Genomic DNA, 19,399 nt, shown 5'->3' on the forward strand with positions numbered 1-19,399 from the left:
TCCATTTGTGGCATTGATGCGAGGGGCGGAGCCAAAGCCAAACTTGAAGTGGTGTTGGCCTTCTTTTTTTATTTATTACAGAAATGATATTGGGAAAGATGAGGGATTTGGACACAGGACTCAGTGAGACAACTGCTTTTAATCATTTAAACTACATACCTCTTGCGTGTTAACCTTCATTTGCAATGATAAAGTAAATGCAATGATAAAGTCATTTACGATTAAGTTTTAAAGGTCCATACAAATCTAAAAATCCTAACTCTGCCCCGTGGAAATATTTCAGATGGCAAACCATCAAACATTTTTATGTACGCTATATGTACAGAAAAGGAAAAAAGATGTACCAAGCTCCATGACAGGCCAGATGAGTGTACTAACCAACCCACAGGAACTTTGGCCGTTTTAATAAAGGTGACCAGACCAGTGTCAGCAATGAGAGAGCAGCTAGGCAGTGAGGTCCTCTAAATTTTCAGAACTAAGCCCATTTTGGGCAAATGTAGATATTCAAGAGAAAAGCCATGGTCTCAGCAGCAACATATCTAACATAAAGCAATCTGAAAGATTTGGTTAAGGATCTTTTATTGCATCATGCTCTTCTCTTCCCATAGGCATGCATTTTGAGACACCTTTTGCTGGTTTTCACAGTGAGATAAAATTGGAGTACAAAATTCAGTTATTTCAACTACATCAAGCGACCTTTCAAATTGGTCAAGACTCTCCAGTTTATGGCCGCTTCCCTATGGTACCAGTTGTTGCTTCATTGAATCATTAAGCAGGGGAAATCCTATTTTAAAAAGCAGAAAAATTCTGCCTTACTCTTGCAAGAACGGACTAACAGGGTCAGCTACCCAGCTAATCTTCATATATGTCGCAAGCCAAATATGTAAGCAACCATCCTAATCCCATCAGCATTACAGGTGCCACTTAAGAGCTAAAGCCAAAGCATGAGCTCTAAAACCAAATCTGGGAATTGTGTTTATTTATTTATAAATTGGAAAACTTTCATATGACCTTATAGAGAAATGAACTCTCTGCTGCAACCCACTGGTTTTGGTTGAGCTTGACACTGATCACTTTATGAGGTGAAACAGCTAACTGAGCCTACTTTTATATGTATTAGCATTCAAATCAGGGACAAGTAGTTTTTTTTGAAAGTGTTTAAATTACAGAAGATAAGTATGTTCATTAATAGTAATCTTCATGTGGTCCATAGAGGTAATGCTATATACATAAAAAATGTAAGGTAGAATGTAGAATGAAATAGGCGGGAGCTATACCGACTTTATTCAGGGAGAGATCTCCGGTTAGCAAGCCAAGCGTACAAAAAGAAGGTGCTCTCATATATGCATGCTTGAGGAGTCCTGTCTCAACTTGTATTTAACAGTGGAAGCTTTGAGTTTCAGGAAAGTCAGGAGATGCACTTGATCTGAGTTTCCTATCTATTTGCTGGCAATGGCCTATTTCCCGAGTAGATACCGACAAAATTAATATCGTAGACAAGAGTAGCATTGCCGGGTATATTGCAGTCACCTATAAGAAAAAAAATTATATATTATATCAGTTTCTGAATAGTTGTTAAAATGATTCACAGAGTATGCTTTCATTTCTCCTCATGCTCTAGGAATAAATTAGAAACCGTCACATTTAAGAAAGGTGTAGCACTATGATACCATAAAATACCGAAAATTATGAAAGCAAATATCGACAATGGTGTTATTTAACTGTCCCGAGAAGTTAACTCATAGTATAGTATTTCCAAACATATACAGATAATGAGGATGATAGTGACTTATCCACATATTTTATGGCCTTAGTATAGGCTATGCATTTTAAGATGATAGAAAGTTACGAGTTTATGACTTTGGCCAAGGGCAAGAGTTAAAAATACCATAACCTAGGAAAACTAACAAGTCAAGATATGGGTCCTCACCTGAGAAGCATCCTGCAGGTTCTGGTCCATATGCTAAATGTGAAGGAATGTGGAGCTTACGTTTTCCCCCTGTGCAACATTTGTTGGGTAATGATTTGTTATCTTCTTTTTTCACAAATGGCAAAAACATAGAACACAATAACCAGTTCTGAAGTCCTACCTACTTGCATTGGAGGCACACCATCACCCCCATAAATTCCTTGATCCAATCCTCTAATGACCTGGACAACAAAGCATACATAAGATAAAGGTAAATGAGCATACATAAATGAGGCCATATGGAGAGGGATAAAACAAAGTGCAATAGGGGAGATAAACATTCGTTTACTGAGAAGTTGAATAAAACAAAGTTCAATTGTTCTGTACGACAAGTTGGAGAACTGCATACAATACATACACCATGCCCAAATGCAGTTGCATTTTATCTAACAGCACACTCTCTCATGTTAAGGGAATAACATAAATTGCACCTAAGTAAGCAAAAGACAGAACAACCGTAGAACAGAGAATCAGCAGTTCACAGAAAGCAAAGTGCACATAATATAGGCAGTTAAGATGTAATTTTAGTATGAAAATATAACATGTGGATAACCATAAGATATCTAAAAGGAATTTTTGCTTATGATTATTCTGTGGCTTTTGCGCTCATTAAGCAGTGTGATCCTAGATTTAAAAGCTTCATGCATGATTAACGTCGATTGGGAAATGAAGAGATACTATTTCATCCAATTGGCAATAAAGTAGAACAGTTTCAATCATTTGAGACAATTTCATACCTTGCCAACACCAATACGCATAGTCAGAGGTCTGCCACGTTTGTAGCTGCTGTCAAAGACTGTCCCATCAGCAAATCTTGCGGTGTAGTGAACCTGCATTCGTTTTAGCAGGTTATTGTGTTATTACGTTGTGCTTGATAACAACTGAAGTTTAAGAGAAATGGAGAATAACATGGTACACAGGTAAGGATTTTAGTAGTGTATTCATCTGAATCTTGGTATATCATTTCCGGCCATTTATTTTCTAAACATGTACTGCGCAGTTTTGTTTTGTTTCTGAAGTTCTACACATAAAGGAGAATGTTGGTGAGTATTTTAGGCTGAGGCTAATTAAATTGTCAAGTTTCTCTCTTTAACAGTGTATATTTTTGGGATCGAACAACTAATTAACAGGCCAAGAAGATGAAATCATAAAACTGATTTGAACAGACCAAACAGATGCTGCTTGTATATTTGGTGCAAGTGAGTCAAGAGTTTCTCCCCTGGCAAGTAAGGATAAGTTTCACTAAATATAGGGAGACAATTACTCTCTATGAAGGAATGAGCGTTTAGATGGACCTTTATGGTTTTCAGAAGCTTGTTGCAGAGAAGTCCTACAGGTTTCTGGACATTTGACGTCATGACAATATATTCAAGGCATACAAAAACTATTTTCTTGAGAAGATACAAAACCTAGGGAATGTATGTATGGCGAATGAACACGAATCAAGAAGGGGAAAATCATGAGTAATGTCATGCTTGGAAAAAAGTTCAATACCAGGGTTTGAGAAATGTTCTGGATTCAATTTACTGACACACAATCAACTTCACTTGTATCTTTCTTTCCCAATGTTTTGATAATATATGATATGAATTCATGCCTTTTATACTTGAGATTTTAGAGAGACAACAGCTTTAAATTTTCTTCATAGTCAGTGTATTTGATATCCATTAAAAAGTACCAAAACTTCAAATTCAGTAAAAATACAACAATGACAAACCAAACCAAGATTAGTTTTCCATGTTCAAGTAAAACTGAAGCAATTAAGCACAATTAGAGGATAACCCAACAAAAAAGTTTGCATGTTTATTTCCAAATATATCGGAAAAACTCACGTTGATGAGCTCACCACGAGGAGCGTCCACACCAGAACCCACTGAAACATCACAGAAGCCAAGCCCAGAACGAACAAAGTTCAATTCACACAAAGGCTCCCCCACAGTGGCGTAGTATTCAATTCTTGTGGCATTAGCTTCCAGAGGTGACAATGCCACAAGTGAAGCTGCTAAAAGCCCAAAACCCACATCCAAAACACTCTTCTTGGTCACAAATTTTGAAGCCCAAGACACCTTTGCATTGTTTTCAGCTGTGGACGGTGAAGAAGATGAACAAGAACAAGTGGGTTTGGAATTGCAGGAGGAGAAGGAGATTGTAGGATGAAGGCTTTGAATATGGGGGAGGGGCTTTGGAGTTGTAAGGATTAGAGCAGAGACCTTCATTCTTCTTTTTGGCTTATTTTTTTAGTTTTGGCTATCTGGAGCTTTGAGTTGTGTGTATGGCTTAGCAAAATGATAACTGCTAAAACGACTCTGGTGCTTTGGGTGGGAAAGAAGAGTGGATACGATGGGACCCATTTGGGGATGATCTGGGCCGGTAAACTGGGATAAGAGTCGATCTTGCCTTTTCTTTGATTCATAGTTGGGCAAACCCCAAAATTTGGGTTTTTTGGGCCGGCCCAAAATGTTATGAATTGAAAACCACAAGAAGATGAAACTAATCAAAATGTTGAGTTTTGATTAGTGAAGATGGTGTTATTAGCAACAATCAAAGAAATGGAACATTTTTGAATCATGTCTACCATAAGTTTTTTGAAAGTATTAGAGCCTCGAACACTTCAAGCCATTGCATATGGAGGACGGGAGATTCAAACTTAATACTTCTTCCAATATTGGAAAGAAAAATATCACTAAATTAATAGCTAGTTAATACTAAAATTAATCTATTAGTTAATAGTTGGTTTATGTTTACATAATGTCTGTGCATAGACTCTTTTAAGCAAGTAATCTAAGCTCACTGATATTTGTTGAGCTCATCATTTGACCTACGCCACTAAAAATGAGTCAAAACTTTGACTCAGTTTAAATGTGAAGCCCCTTTAAAGACAATACCTGAAAGCCTGAAGCGCATTCGTCCGTTAGCAAGTCACCTCACATTAAACTCATCTGTTTTGCTTTCCATTAAATCGTAATCCTCTGCCATTACTACCCCCAGATTGGTTTTCAACTTATTTTGGATGCCAAAAGTACAAGAAGAAAGCAAAATATCACTCCGTTTCTTCCTCCAAATTCTCATCCATACTTGCCTCTAGTTTTTATGTCGTTCTGTAATTTTGGGACTGCTCTGCCAACTTCCTTGCCAATCTCAGTGAAGGTTCTCTCTCTCTCTCTCTCTCTCTCTCTCTCTCCACACCCACACACATAAAAATCCTTTTAACTTGGTTTTTTTGGTTACTGGCGCTATTACTGGTTTCTCTGGCATGTATTTCAAATGTCAATTTATCTTGAATCATCACCAAATTTGAAACATTCAATTTAAAACAGATGCCACTATGTAACATTTTATTCTGTAGGACGAGTAAAATTCTGCACATTGCCTTTTATTTTGAAAAAAAAAAAAGTTATTACCGTTGAGACCGTTAAAGGATATTTTTACCGTTAAGAGAGTTGTGATCAATCTTTTGCGTATCTGTGTCCGCACGGGTGCATGGCATGGATCGTTAGGTTGAATATTCGACTCTTGGCCGTTAATACCATTATGTTGTAATAAATATTCAAATTTTTATTTATCAAATTTTTTATTGACAATATGGTTTTTCTTTTAATCTCATTTTAAGAAAGAGGATTCGTAAAATGTTTTAAGAGTACTTTTTTTTTGGGTGAGCTACTTCTGGAGACTTAATGCTGCCCCTTCTTTTAATTTTCTCTATGATATTCTGAAAATTATTGTTAGATTTTTCTTTTAGAGGCTTGTTTTGCACAAAAAATTAATTGATATATATATATATATACAGAGAACTTCTATTGAGGGATCCCTTAAATTAGCTTATTTAAGAGATACCATTGTAGGGCCCACTCTGTATTGTATTTTACTAATCCAAACCGTCTCTTTTGCAGATACTCATTCAAAGATCATCTCTACAAAAAATCACTTGAATCCGATATCATTTGACCACTTAATTGAATTATTGAAATTTTAGTACTTTCTTGAAGCACCGTGTTCATTGATTTTGTAGGACACAATTGGATATCGAAACAGTTTCCGATTTGTCTAATTTTTTTTCAAGGATGATCTATGAATATAGACTTAAAAAATAAATGGTTTCGATCGTTGAAAAAAAATTCATAAGGGACCCTAAAGGGTGTCCCTCAAATAAAATTATTTGAGAGATCCCTCAATAAAAGAGGACTATATATATATATATATATATGCCCAATTCCAGCGAGAATCTCTCTCATTTATGACATGACACTCTTTTTACAAGCTCATCTTTTACACGTAGCAAATGTAACCTGAATATCATTTGTGTTATATATGACTTGCATTCTTAGATATATATATATATATATATATCTCCCCTCTCAGAGTCATACTCTCATATATACACAGCCTTCGCAGATCATCCATGGAGAGAAAGGTACGTAGGACTTCAATTTATTCATTTAATTTCAAGTCTCATATGTACTTTGCTTTTCTTTTATGTGCCATGGAGATACGTAGGACCATGGTGATATAATTATGTATTAATCCGCATTGGGACATACGTTTTCTGTTATACAAATTCATAAAAGAGGAAAAAGTGAATTTTTTTACTGAGATGAACCAGTTTGCGAATTAGATTATCAGAATGATTTTGGTTTTTATTTTATTTTTACATATCTAGGGGAAGGCAGTTTTGGAGCCTCATCATGTTGCAGCGCAATTTCCTACTTGCAGCAGAAATGGGACAAGTTTGCAGCTCCTTGAAGTGAAGTTTGTGCTCTCTCTCTCTCTCTCTCTCTCTCTCTCTCTCTCTCTCTTTGAAGTGAAGTTAGTGCTCGCTCCCTCCCTCCCTCTCTCTCTCTCTCTCTCTCTCTCTCTCTCTCTGTCTGAAGTGAAGTTAGTGCTCGCTCCCTCCCTCCCTCCCTTCCTCTCTCTCTCTCTCTCTCTCTCTCTCTCTCTCTCTCTCTCTAGATTAGTAAAGTTGTTTAAAGCTTTACTCAAATTTCCTTTCAAAGAAGGATTTAATCAATTTTTTCTTTTTTTTGTTAGGTTTATTTCTCGTTTAATGACTCTACTTTTGTGGGCTCACTCTACATTTAAAAGAAAAATATCATTAATAAAAATAAAATGTCATGTTACCATCTAACTCTTGTTCTAATTATTTTTTTCTTTTACAACATTCAAAAATGTCTCAACTTCAAATTCCCCTTCGACTGTGATGTTTGTTTTCTTTTTCCTTTCATTTCTTCTCGAACTTTAAATTTTGTAAATATCATTTTACATATATCTATTTTGTCATGAAATTTGTAAACGCGCAGGGGGTATCCTAATCAAATATCGCTTAATAAAGCCCCCCAAAATCCAAATGCAAATGCCATGAATTTTCCGTCTTCAGTCCTGCTAAAAAAGGCCTTAAGTTCATTAACCGAACCACCAAAGTCCAAAAGTCCAGATTCATCTTCAACAGCTCACCATGCCAATCCTACAAGCACCAATTATGGCAACAAAATCCATACCTCATCACCCTCTACAATTCCAACGCAGGTAATTAATTAGTTGCTTCTTAATTTCATTTGACAATTAAGTTGTTGAAATAATGTGATTGTACAATATTCACGGCAGGCAAACAATATCCATTGGGGGTCTGTTCCATATCCGCCAGCACAACCAACTAACGATGGCCAGGGCGTCAATAGATCACTCCCAAGAAACCGGCGGCTCCCGGTGGTTGGCACAAGTGGTAGTGCTGCCTCAGCGCTGCCGTATTCCAGACCTGGAATATTGGGCACTAGAGCAGTATGCAACTTTAAGTTGTAGTGGTTTAAAAGTTCTTTATTTCTATTAAGCAATTTTTAATTACTGGACATTAATTAATTATATGCTGGGTTAAATTATTTTGGGGCCAATGCAGGGCAGCCAGGGGACCGTTGGACCAGTGATCATCACCGGACCAGTGCCTAGGAATGTCCCACGCTCTCATGACTCGGTACAGGTATATATATCACTCTAAACCCTAAAAGGGTTCTTAGTATATATTTCCCTTTTATTGCTAAACCCTAATCGTATGTTTTAGCAAAATATATTACGTACTGGGAATGCTAGAGAGACTATATTATTGTACCATATATCATATCTCTAGTAGAGGTGATTCCTACTTGTATTGGCGGGACATACCTCTATTAAAGATGTGGTACACAATGTGCAGGGAATGACAGAGCTACATACATGCCTGAAATGGCTTGTAAGTTCATAAATTTTTAAGCTATTTCTCCTGCCTCCGACTTCCGGTCCCCAAAATATATAAAGTCTAACTTCACCATTTACAATATGTTATTCCTAACATTACTTTTACGTTCCTGCAATTTTCCTCATATTTTCGTATATTGAAAGTGTACAGCTAATGCGGTCCACTTATTGAACAGGGTTTCTACGGTCGGTCGGTGCTAAATCACTTAACACATTTCTTTATATCATGACAGAGAGGAGCTGTGAATAATCAATATAGGCAACAGCTGTTAGCGAATGCAAGCATGGAGCTCCGACGAAGGTTTCCAAAAGTATGTAGTTAATTAATTTAGCACAATATTGGACTTGGTTTAATTAGTTTCTAAAATTTTCATTAATCAACAACTGTTGATTAAGCACCCTAGAATTAAAAATCTTAATCACAGGTACAGGTACAGGGACCAATAAGAGACCATGATCATGAGAAGCTGGCATTGGCAACCGAAGAAGCCCATCAGTGGCCTGTGATATATGGCCATCCTCTTCGGGTACGTGCGAACTTCTAATTACAAGTTCAATTTAATAACTTGTTAAATTTCAAAGAGATGGGCATGCTGTTCACTACTAACAACACTAATATGAGTCGGGTCGATGGCCACACAGAATCAAGGTGTGATCGGTCTAGGTCAGAGTGTTGGTCTGAGCCTGGATCTGGGTCACGCTCTATACTATGTTAAATTTCAAAGAGAGGGGCTTGCAGCCCACTACTAAGAGCACTTCCAGCAATGGCTCCTTGTCCGGGCAACAGGGGGCCCAAGCCCCAATTTGTAGTTCCAGCGGGCTTTTCCTTTCTTACTTCCCCAGCACATGGGTCCCACCAAACCAGGCCAGCCCAAAGGCAAGATTAGAATGAAAATTTTAAAATAAAAAAAAAACTAAAAATTTCAGAATTTTTTAAAATAAATACTTAGTCATATTACCACTTCACTGGAAATGAGTGGAAATACCACAAACCTTTTGCAAAGGCTACCACTATTCACATGAATAGTAACATCCATTGCCTTGTCATTAGGGATGGCAAAAATCCCCGCGGGGGCGGGTCTCCGTCGGGTCCCCGACCCTAATGGGTGGAGATTTCGGGGCCAAATGGTTATCGGGTATGGGGATCCCCGAACTTAAAAAATCCCCGACGGGTATGAGGAGGGGATGGTATTGGCATCCCCATCCCCGAATCCGACCCGAAAATATATATGTTTATATTTAAATAAATAAATATATAATTATAATATTTATGTTTAACCCTAAGTTAACCTCTCTCTCCTAATTCTTCCTAATATTTTCTAGAATTTCATATTGATGTGATTTTGAATAGTTGAGTTGAACTTTATAGTTAATTTGAATGTGTTGAATGATAATTTAATAGGAAACTTAATGTTAAAATATATAATAAATATTTTTTGTGCAAAAAAAATCGGAGATGCGGGGCGGGTATGGGGGATAGTCCCCCGACGGGAACGGGGACGGGGATTCCCCGAAACCTATTAAATGGGGATTGGTTCGGGGATGGGGGCGGGTATGAAGAGCGGGGACGGGGATGGTATTGTCATACCCGGCCCCTACCCGGCCCGTTGCCATCCCTACTTGTCATTGCCTCTGCCATGACAAGTGAGTGGAAGTGCTCTAACAACACTGATATTATCCCCAACTTAGCCACCTACAAAGCCTAGTAGGTGTGGGGTTTTGTCCAAAAATGCCTCAATGTTATTAAGAGTAGAACCACTTATCATAAGTTGTAGTTTATTTAGTCAGGTTTCCGATATGGGACTTCTTTTTTTTTTCTTTTTTTTGATGAGATAGGGGGAACAAAACTCCAAATAAAACGAAAACTAACTACAGATATGGGACTTTATATTCTTCAACATAACCATTTTCTCCATTTCTACTATAGAGAGGAGATTTTTGAACTTTTAATTTTCTATTTTTAATATAAATTCTGATTACTTGTTTAATATTTCTGCGGCAGGATATTGATGTAACCAAGGGGATGTATAATGGCAGAGAAGACGATCTTTACTACCCCTTCCCAGCGCATCTTATCAACATAGATGATTTCAGTTAAATCCGAAAATGGGAAACTAATTTGCATTTTACTTGGATTAGGGTTGCTTGGAGGTTTAACATTAGCATGGCATGGACGTGAAAGTAGTGCTTGGTTATATATTTGAATGTTTATTTACTTGGAAATTATATGTTTCCATGCTTGTTATTTTTTGTTTTGATCTTTATCAACAAATTCTTCAGGCAAAAGTTTGTTCTTGCGCTCCCACCCAAAAGTTTCTTTTTTAACTTCAATGAATTGTTCAGACAAATGTCAATGGAAAAAAAAAAAAATTTATTTAGACAAAAAAAAAAAAAAAAACTTTGAGAAATTAGGAAAACCCAATACAAGAACTAAAACAGAGGAAAACAACGAAAATGAACCCAGTCCCACCCATCGAGAGAAGTTGAGGTTTCACCCTAAAACCAATTGGCAATGAGTGAGCTGCCGACACTAAATTACAAAAAAACTCACTATTATCCAATAACTGCTACAAAAAAGTGACTTCTTTTTGTAAGAAGGAACCATCATTATTATTAAAAGGTGGTGTTTATTTTTGGTAGTTCACAAATTTGTTAGACTAATTTAAACATGGACCACTTTTGGTGGTTGTTTTGAACATTTGCCTAAAAATTTACAGAGAGCTACAATACAACTCAAAATTTTGAAAGAGATTTCAATCCTATATTGAATACAAAATAAATGTTCCTGTGCTAGATTTTTACTGTTAGGGGTTACGTGAGTTACCATAGTTAGGGGTCTTCAATGACAATACATTAGTGTTTAGCTGTTATGTTGTTATTAGCCTTTATTAGAATATAATGGGTTTTCCGTTTCATGGTAACCACTAGGAAGATATCTTATAGTTTGTGTATAAATATTGGTTGTAATATCTTAAGTATCATAAGCGAATATACAGTTTCTACATGGTATCAGAGCTAATGGCTAACGCCAACTAGCGATCCTCCAGTTGCCAACATTGAGAGTCGTTAGCGCTTCTCACTCCTCACCCATAAGGGTGTTTGTATGTATAGTGTTTTTTTTCCTCTCTTCTTCTCAAAGATGAATATGTTTTTTCTTTCCACCTTAGTTGTAGCCGTACCTTTATTTTACCACTACAACCCTTTCTTCTGTTAGCTCATTATTTTTGTGTCTCCACCGCACCGTCTTCATTGTGGATCGTCTCCTCCATCGAGCTCTCTTGTGGCAACACATGGTAGCTCCATTTATCTCCCTTGGCCATGATGGCCAGATTTCTGTTTCCTCTGCTAGCCTTGTTACCGCTCACCAAGTCTTCTCCTCACCGGCTTTTATCCCTCTCATGTCATGCTATCTTGCCGTTGTTGTTCTCCGACACAGCCATTGCATGTCCCTCTTTTGGCTCGCTAGCCCCTTGTTATCTATCAATGTTGGGCCACTTCTCTCTGTTGAAACAGAGCAAAAAAAAACTTTTCCTTTCCCTCAAAGATCACACCTCTCTATCGTTGGTTTCTCTACTTGAAATCTCTCTCCACTTCTTCGTCTCTCTCACTGAGCTGTCTCTCTTCCCTCCACGAGCCTTATCCTAGTCTGCAATCGTGGGTTCTCTCTCTCTCCTGTATTTATGATGGTTTCTCTTTCATGGTGTCCATACTTTCCCCTTCTTTGTTGATATTGTCTATCATTGCTCACCAAGCCGTCTCTCTTTCCTCCGTGAGCCTCATCAACGCTCGCCGAGCCTTCTCTGTCGTGCTACACTGCCGGTGTTCCCTTTGCACAACCCCTGTTTCTTCCTCTGTGTTGCGGACTTGGTATCGGCCAGTCAAGCCCTATCACTGTGTCGATGCCTTGGTATCAGCCTCTCACGCTCTATCTATGCTCAACCTTTGTTCTCCTCTCTTTCTTTCTCTCCTTTTTCCATCTTTTTTTGGAAAAAAATTTTAACTCTGTGTTTTGCCCACACTCTCTTTTCCTTTCTCTGTCTCACTTGGTTTCCTCCTTTATTTCTTATTATTGTTTTTTGGGTTCAATCATCCATATTTATTTTAATCTATATGGGCCTCTATCCTCTTGTGATAATCTTTTCTTTGTTGCTTCTCTGTTCCCTGGTGGTTTATAGTGCTTTGAAATTCAAACTTGCCCATGCTCCCGTTTTCTTTTCTTTGTGCCCCAAGTTGGTTTCACCTCCTATCCTCTACTGTTGTGCTGCACCCTCTCTTAACCCCTTTATTCCCTTCAAATATTCCTTATTTTCTCTCTATACACATCCCTTTCTGCTTTTCATGTGATGAATTTTCTTTTGTTTCCGTTCCTCATCTTTATTATATTTCTTCTTTTCACATCTTATTTCCAAACTTGTCACCTCTCTGACGTCAAGTTTGCGGGGGAGTGTTAGGGGTTACGTGAGTTACCATAGTTAAGGGTCTTCAATGACAATATATTAGTGTTTTAGCTGTTATGTTGCTATTAGCCTTTATTAGAATATAATGGATTTTCCGTTTCATTGTAACCACTAAGAAGATATCTTATAGTTTGTGTATAAATATTGGTTGTAATATCTCAAGTATCATAATCGAATATACAGTTTCTACATTTACGACAAAGAATGTAATTAAACTTGGTTCTTCAATTTTCCCTTTCTTCCTTTGCAACCTCTTGCTTGGTATATTTACTGAAGCACCCACAAGCGCCAATGACTATGGCTTGTGAACTCCTCTAGTTGCACCACAGCCCATTATAGAGGAAGGCAATTTTCCCACCTTATCAATTCCTGATTCAAACACCACACCCATTCCCATAAAGAAGTGAGACTCTATGTGGCAATGAAACGCCCAAGCCCCTGGATTATCCGCCCTGAACCTCAAAGCAGTCCACCCATAACGATGAACAGGCACAGTATTCTTCATGATAGGGTTCACCAAATTGTACTTCTTTGGATCATTGAACATGTCAAACTTGCCCTCCCCATATCCCAGGACCCAGAAATCGTGCCCGTGAAGATGCCACGGGTGCGTCTCGCTGTTGTTCGGGTTCCTGGTGTTGGCATTTTGGAGTATAAGGTCCACTGTTGTATTGAACTGGAGCCTATAAATCCCATTGCTTACTGTAGCATTTGTGTTGTTTGGTGTCTTGTAAATGTCATAGTTTACAAAATCATACCCGTCAGGTGGAGAAGTTTGATCAAATGCCTCAGTCAAGTTCTGCTTGAGGGCAATGAGATAAGGTGTGTGAGGATGAGTGAATGAGACATTGTTGACCGACCAGCGGACATGACCGTTGACGGTGTTTTGTGTGTTGAGAAGCACAATCACTCTGTCTGAGGTTGGGGGAGGGGTGTGGATGAAGCCTTGGTGTGCTTTGATGGCAAGACTTTGATCCAATCGGGCGCGAACGTTGTCCCAAGCAGGGCCTGCTGGGGGTACCGCCGGAGGAGATCTCCTCGGGTGGTTTGGATAGTAATTGAGAATGGCTAAACCAGGTGGGGTGGTGGCATTTCGGCTGACCACATTTGTTGCCATCCAATAATTTCTTGAAGGGTCTTGGTCTGCTTTTATTAGCACAGAATATGTCTCACCAGAATATAAGAACAGGTTCTTCACAACAAATGGCTCAACATAATGCCCGTCTGCCTCAACCACTGTCATATTATGGCCCTACAAAATGGACAAGTTTTGTTAATTATGTGCTAATACTTACAATTATGTGGATATTGTTCTGCATACTACATGAACATGGATAAATTAGTACCTCTATTTGAAAACTGAGGGCAGACAGAGCAGTCATGCTAGCAACCCTTAGTCGATACGTCTTGCCAGGGACGACTGTCATTGCGTAAGGGGAGCATTCGGGGTTTGTTGCGTTACAAACATCAGAGTCTAAGCTTGGAGTGGTCAGTGTAGAGCAGTTGAATCTTCCTTTTCCTTGTATCAAAAGCGACTGAAATTTTGGCCAAAAGGAAAACCCATTAGCAACTGCCTTGACAGCAGCAAACAGTAAACTAGTAAATTGTATTTGTTACCCAAAAACTGAATAGAGAGGCAATTAATTACCTGAGGTTCCCCAACCCAGGAAAAATTAAGGGAGGACAGCCCAACTGCGTGTTCATAAGTGCTCTTGTGGTACCAATCATTAAGTATGATGCTTCGATCATAATCGTAAGAAAAAGGCTCCGATTCTCCATCAGGAAGCGCTACACGGATCGAACCATATAAACCAGCTTCTCTCTGCATTCCATAATGAGCATGGTAGAGGTATGTTCCAGGCTGCAAAAGGCAATTTAATCATACATGGAGATCAGTATAAATTATTAATTCAACAATAACAACAATTTCTCTTTGGAGATCAGTCTACCATGAAAATGATGTCCTACTTACCCTATCAACCACAAACTGATATTTGAAGGTGTCTCCAGGCACTATTGGGCATTGAGTCACACCTTCAGTTCCATCACTCCATGGTGTTCCAATCTGCAACAGAAAAAAGCAGCACACTTTCAGATGCTATGAAACATAAAAAAAAGTTTGCTGATCAAATAACAAATAAATAGGAATTGAGGAAATTACAACGATCCTACCTGTCGAATTCCATGCCAATGTATGGCTACATTTTCTGTCCATAAACTGTTTGTAAGCTCAACAATGATGGTGTCTCCCTGCTGAGCAAGTATGGTTGGTCCAGGAGATCTACCATTAATGGTTATGACCAGCTTCTTGAAGCAATCAGGGGACTTGTACTCATACTTCACCTCCCATTTGTAATGCCTAATTCTAGCCTCCACTGCTGGAACCTCAACCAAAGACAAGAACAGAAACAAAGCCAGAAATAACTTTAAAATGCAACCGTTTCTCTGTAAAAGCTCAAGCATTTCTCTTTGGAACCTTTAGAAGCTCACTGAAAAAACTACAGAGACTCAATTTGAAAGTTGATCAAATATTAATTATATTGGGCGCTGTTGCTTCCTCAAACTCAAATTGGCTCTTTTTGTAAAAGTGCTAGCTGCTTCAATTACTTTTCCCCCATCCAGCTCTATATATAGTGTCTGAGTCTTTGGTCAAACATGGTAGCTAAGGACTCAATCAATTAATTACTCAGTGAAACCACGAAATTACTGGGTATTTTCCCGTTTATGAGCTTGTGTTTTTCGTATGAAGCTGACATCTTCAAATTATTTGCAAACATCAGGAAGGTGGAAGAGGTCCTTAGGAATTTATGTCATTGACTTTAATCTGTTCATACCCTTGAGTGTCTCTTACTCTACCTAGTTATTGTATATATCCTTTTGTAATGGGGATCGATTTGATTGTTCTTTTTTTTTTTTTATGAAGTTTTAATTGGTCAAACCAACTCCATCTTGCCAAGTTGTATTTGTATTTTTCTTTTTGGCGCGAAATGTTGTACTATTTCATGTCAAAACAAGAGAAAGTAATCCAGCAGTAAGGCGGCTATGTCTATGAAAACGCGTTGTCTCATGTTATCGTGGAATTCGTCATCAGGCTTTGGATATAAGCTTATTTGAGATGAATTTTTTGTGGAGTTCATTATTATGCTTTGTATTTCAAACAATTGAACTAAATATCTTTTTGTTGACCAAAAAAGTAATAATAATAAATATCTTTTTTGTCTTTATTTATAAATCATTTTTACAAGAAATTGACAATATAAAAGCGATATAAACACATTAATTAATTATAAAAACATTTAAAAAACAACCATTTAATTGAAAAGATAGAAAAATCATTCCGTTGAAGCTAATTAAATATAAGTAAAATGTGGTCACGATCACATTTTAAACTCCTTTATCATATCGAATTACACTTGTGTATTTTATATGGCGGAAAAAAGTGCATCCGTATCCCTCTAGTTGATCCTATCTACACAAGTCATCGGGGGGTCTATTTTGTGATCCTATTAAGTAATATCCTCTACAATAAGTATTATTTAAGAAATATCATTGTGAGACTTTTACGGTGTAGGTTGAGGAGGACCCTCTCCTTAGCTGGAGTTTCATCAAAGTTTGATCTGCACTGACCCGTTGACCAGAAAATAGTGAAAGCATTGTGCCCTGTCCAAATATATCCATGCATGATTACCCCACCATTCCCGGTATGGAACAAATTAGTGGAAATTTGGATGGGGGAAAAGTCTTTGGTCTAAAATATTATTATTATTATTATTAATCCTTGATATTGATGGAAATTTGGATAGACATTCAAAAAATTGACGGTGAGTCCTTAATTGGCCATTTTCATATAGTTTAAGTCCTTAATTTATAAAAGAATTTAAATAAAAAAAAATCAAGGGGTAAATTGACAATTATGGTTTAGTTCAAGGGACAAAACCACACTTTAGCTATAATACAATGATTTTGTATTTTTAGAACCGAAACAATAATCTAGCCACTTTCTATGTAAATATACTTCAAATTGTTCTAGATCTGGAGGAAATTGAAGAGAGAGAATTAGGAAATTGAAGGGAGAGAATTGAGATATAGAAAGTAGAGAAACTAATCTCATTATTGAATGTTTTTGTTATCTGTATATTACAATGAGGGATGTGTTCTTTTTGTAGGCAAAGCCAATGAGGGGTGAACCATTTTGTAGGTAAAGCCCCATGTGGTGGGCTCCACTCTCCACCTTATCATTTACAACACTCCCCCTTGGAGACCACAAATTATACGGAATATGCCTCATTAAAAACCTTGCCAGTAAAAACCCAGTAGGACAAAAACTGGTCGAAGGGAAAAAGAGTACATAACCATGTGTAACATAAAATGATGTGTGCGATACTGCCTCGTTAAAACCTTGCCAGGAAAAACCCAGTGGGATAAAAACCTGGACGAAGGAAAAAGAGTACAGTGTATAAAGGTCTTTATTGACAGCACGCTCCCCCTGATGCTTGGCAAAATATCTTGAAGTCATACTGTTGATCATCTTTCTGAATATCATAGTTGACACTGCTTCTGTGAGTCAATCTTGAGCGACACTGCCTCGTTAAAACCTTACCAGGAAAAACCCAGTGGGATAAAAACCTGGATGAAGGAAAAAGAGTACAATGTATGAATGTCTTTATTAAAACCACGCTCCCCTTGATGAATATCTCCCCCTGAAAACTTCATGACTAGCTTTTTCCAGTAAGCGACCATAGAAATTTTCATAGTATCATCCCAAAGTGGTGGTGATGGAGCTGAGCCCTATCTGGAAAATATGATGTCCGGTCCAATATGCTTCCAGAAAATCATTAAAGTGTCCAACGGATAATCCTCATAAAAATACTTCAATACTTTCTTAGTATAAGCAAGAATCTCGTTGGCATAATGCTCGATCTTTAAGTCGAGATAAATATTTCTTGAACTCTGCAGAAGCTTTAATGTATTGCAAACACATTATAATCTATGTACTCACTGAGACAATTTATGCACATTAGTATTGAGTACAGATTTTGTGCTTCAAGCACATGTCCTTCAGGGACTTGCTTCATGCAATTTCAATCCTTTCAAGGATTTTGTTTAAAGGGATTAAACTTTATGACACATTATATACACTACTACAAAAAAGCAAAAAGACGACGGTAAATCACCGTCGTGTATTCGATTTTTCAATGGTCGTGGAATCCACCGTCATCTTTTCCCTCATAAACCACGACGCTAAATCACCGTCGTTGTTAAAATATACAACGTCATCAACAAATACAAAACAACATCTTTGTACTGCAAAAAGATCTAAAAAAGCAGTCGAGGATGAGAATAGACGACCAACTCTCTAAAAAAACCGTCGTTAAAAAGGAAAAATATGACACATATTAACAGAACAAGGCGCAAGATAGACATACAACGACGAAAATTAAAATAAGACGCCGTTAAATATCATTTTCACGACAATAAAAAATATGACGTCTTTAAATACATTAGAAGACGACGTTATTGATTACTACTACGTCGCCTATATAAAAACAGCCGTCGTAAAATAAATTTTCCACTTCGATTTTTCTATAAAAGATGACGTGGAAATAGTTGTCAGTGTCATTATTTACGACGTATGTATTTATAGAGTAGACGTTGAACAACGAAACAACGTCGGTTACAAAATATGAGAGTCGTATTACAAAATTTATACGTCCTATTTTCAGAAACAAACAACGACGATAAATATTAGACGTTGTTAAATAAAACAACGTCGAAAACAAATAAAAACAGACGTGTTTAGTCTGCTAAAATTTTAAAAAATAGTCGAGGATGAGAATAGACGACCAACTCAAACAAATCACCGTCGTTAAAAAGGAAAAATATGACACATATTAAAAGAACAAGGCCGCAAGATAGACATACAACGACGACAACTAAAACACTACGCCGTTAAATATAATTTTCACGACAAGAAAAAATATGACGTCTTTAAATACATGAGAAGACGACGTTATTGAAATCTACTACGTCTCTTATTTACAAACAACCGTCGTGAAATAAATTTTCCACTTCGATTTTTCTAAAAAAGATGACGTGGAAATAGTTGTCAGTGTCATTATTTACGACGTATGTATTTATATAGTTGACGTTGAAATGCGAAACAACGTCGGTGGCATTTATATAGTCGACGTTGTATTTATATGTATTCATTACTCACGTTGCACTTATTAATGTAGACGACGTTGAACTTCTAAACAACGTCGGTTCCAAATAAATGAGAGCCGTATTACAGAACATATAGACGGCGTTGATTATGATGAGAGCCGTATTACAAATAACGTCGTTTAATTGATATTAGACGGCGGTTATAATGAATTACCGTCGGAATTCATTTCGTTCCTCTTCGTTTATAAAAGAACTTGCGACGTGGAAAATGTATGATGACGTCGTATTTTTTAACGTTCAGATTATTTATCTCGTTTTTTAGACGTCGGTATTATGGGATTGGAGTCGTGTTATTTTGAATTACATGGCGGTTCTTAATCCTTCCCCGACGTGATATCCTGAATAATTGCTTCACAATAGCGTCGTGGTTCTTCATTGTTACGTTGCTTTAAGACGTCGGTAAATATGCTGAATAAATGGTTCACCATAACGTCGTGTTTTATTTGAACAGACGTCGTTTTTTATGCAGAATATAATGATGTAATCTGGAACCAGTATTTTTTGCACTGATTGTTTTGTGGCCAAA

At 37.4% G+C, this 19,399-nt stretch overlaps 2 protein-coding genes across 3 annotated transcripts; both read right to left on the reverse strand.

The window, feature by feature from the left end:
• Window positions 1-1,118: 1,118 nt before the first annotated feature.
• LOC117631959 (photosynthetic NDH subunit of lumenal location 4, chloroplastic-like) lies at window positions 1,119-4,259 on the reverse strand. Of its 2 annotated transcripts, XM_034365310.1 has the most exons (5): window positions 3,802-4,259; window positions 2,707-2,799; window positions 2,091-2,151; window positions 1,931-1,999; window positions 1,119-1,530 (listed from the first exon to the last, which is right to left on the reverse strand). In XM_034365310.1, exons 1-5 carry the CDS (start codon window positions 4,183-4,185, stop codon window positions 1,436-1,438), a joined length of 702 nt encoding a protein of 233 aa, XP_034221201.1. In that variant the 5' UTR covers window positions 4,186-4,259; the 3' UTR covers window positions 1,119-1,435. The 2 variants fall into 2 exon arrangements, with proteins under 2 accessions (XP_034221201.1, XP_034221202.1); XM_034365311.1 differs by lacking the exon at window positions 1,119-1,530 and having other exon boundaries at window positions 1,952-1,999; window positions 2,095-2,151; window positions 3,802-4,238.
• An 8,509-nt stretch (window positions 4,260-12,768) lies between these two features.
• Window positions 12,769-15,235, reverse strand: LOC117631341 (L-ascorbate oxidase-like). The gene is made up of 5 exons (XM_034364440.1): window positions 14,821-15,235; window positions 14,621-14,713; window positions 14,297-14,509; window positions 13,995-14,183; window positions 12,769-13,900 (listed from the first exon to the last, which is right to left on the reverse strand). Exons 1-5 carry the CDS (start codon window positions 15,109-15,111, stop codon window positions 12,944-12,946), a joined length of 1,743 nt encoding a protein of 580 aa, XP_034220331.1. The 5' UTR covers window positions 15,112-15,235; the 3' UTR covers window positions 12,769-12,943.
• Window positions 15,236-19,399: the final 4,164 nt, after the last annotated feature.

Source organism: Prunus dulcis, chromosome 6 (assembly GCF_902201215.1).
Source record: "Prunus dulcis chromosome 6, ALMONDv2, whole genome shotgun sequence".
Taxonomy (NCBI): domain Eukaryota; kingdom Viridiplantae; phylum Streptophyta; class Magnoliopsida; order Rosales; family Rosaceae; genus Prunus; species Prunus dulcis.

Excerpts from the sequence above, each read along its gene's own strand:
- LOC117631959 (XM_034365310.1), bottom strand. The coding sequence starts at position 4,185 with ATGAAGGTCTCTGCTCTAATCCTTACAACTCCAAAGCCCCTCCCCCAT. Across the intron at positions 2,000-2,090 it reads TGTGCCTCCAATGCAAGTAG|GGGGAAAACGTAAGCTCCAC; the intron begins GTAGGACTTCAG and ends AATGTTGCACAG. Across the intron at positions 1,531-1,930 it reads ACCTGCAGGATGCTTCTCAG|GTGACTGCAATATACCCGGC; the intron begins GTGAGGACCCAT and ends TTTTTCTTATAG.
- LOC117631341 (XM_034364440.1), bottom strand. The coding sequence starts at position 15,111 with ATGCTTGAGCTTTTACAGAGAAACGGTTGCATTTTAAAGTTATTTCTG. Across the intron at positions 14,714-14,820 it reads ATTGGCATGGAATTCGACAG|ATTGGAACACCATGGAGTGA; the intron begins GTAGGATCGTTG and ends TTTCTGTTGCAG. Across the intron at positions 13,901-13,994 it reads CCCTCAGTTTTCAAATAGAG|GGCCATAATATGACAGTGGT; the intron begins GTACTAATTTAT and ends TCCATTTTGTAG.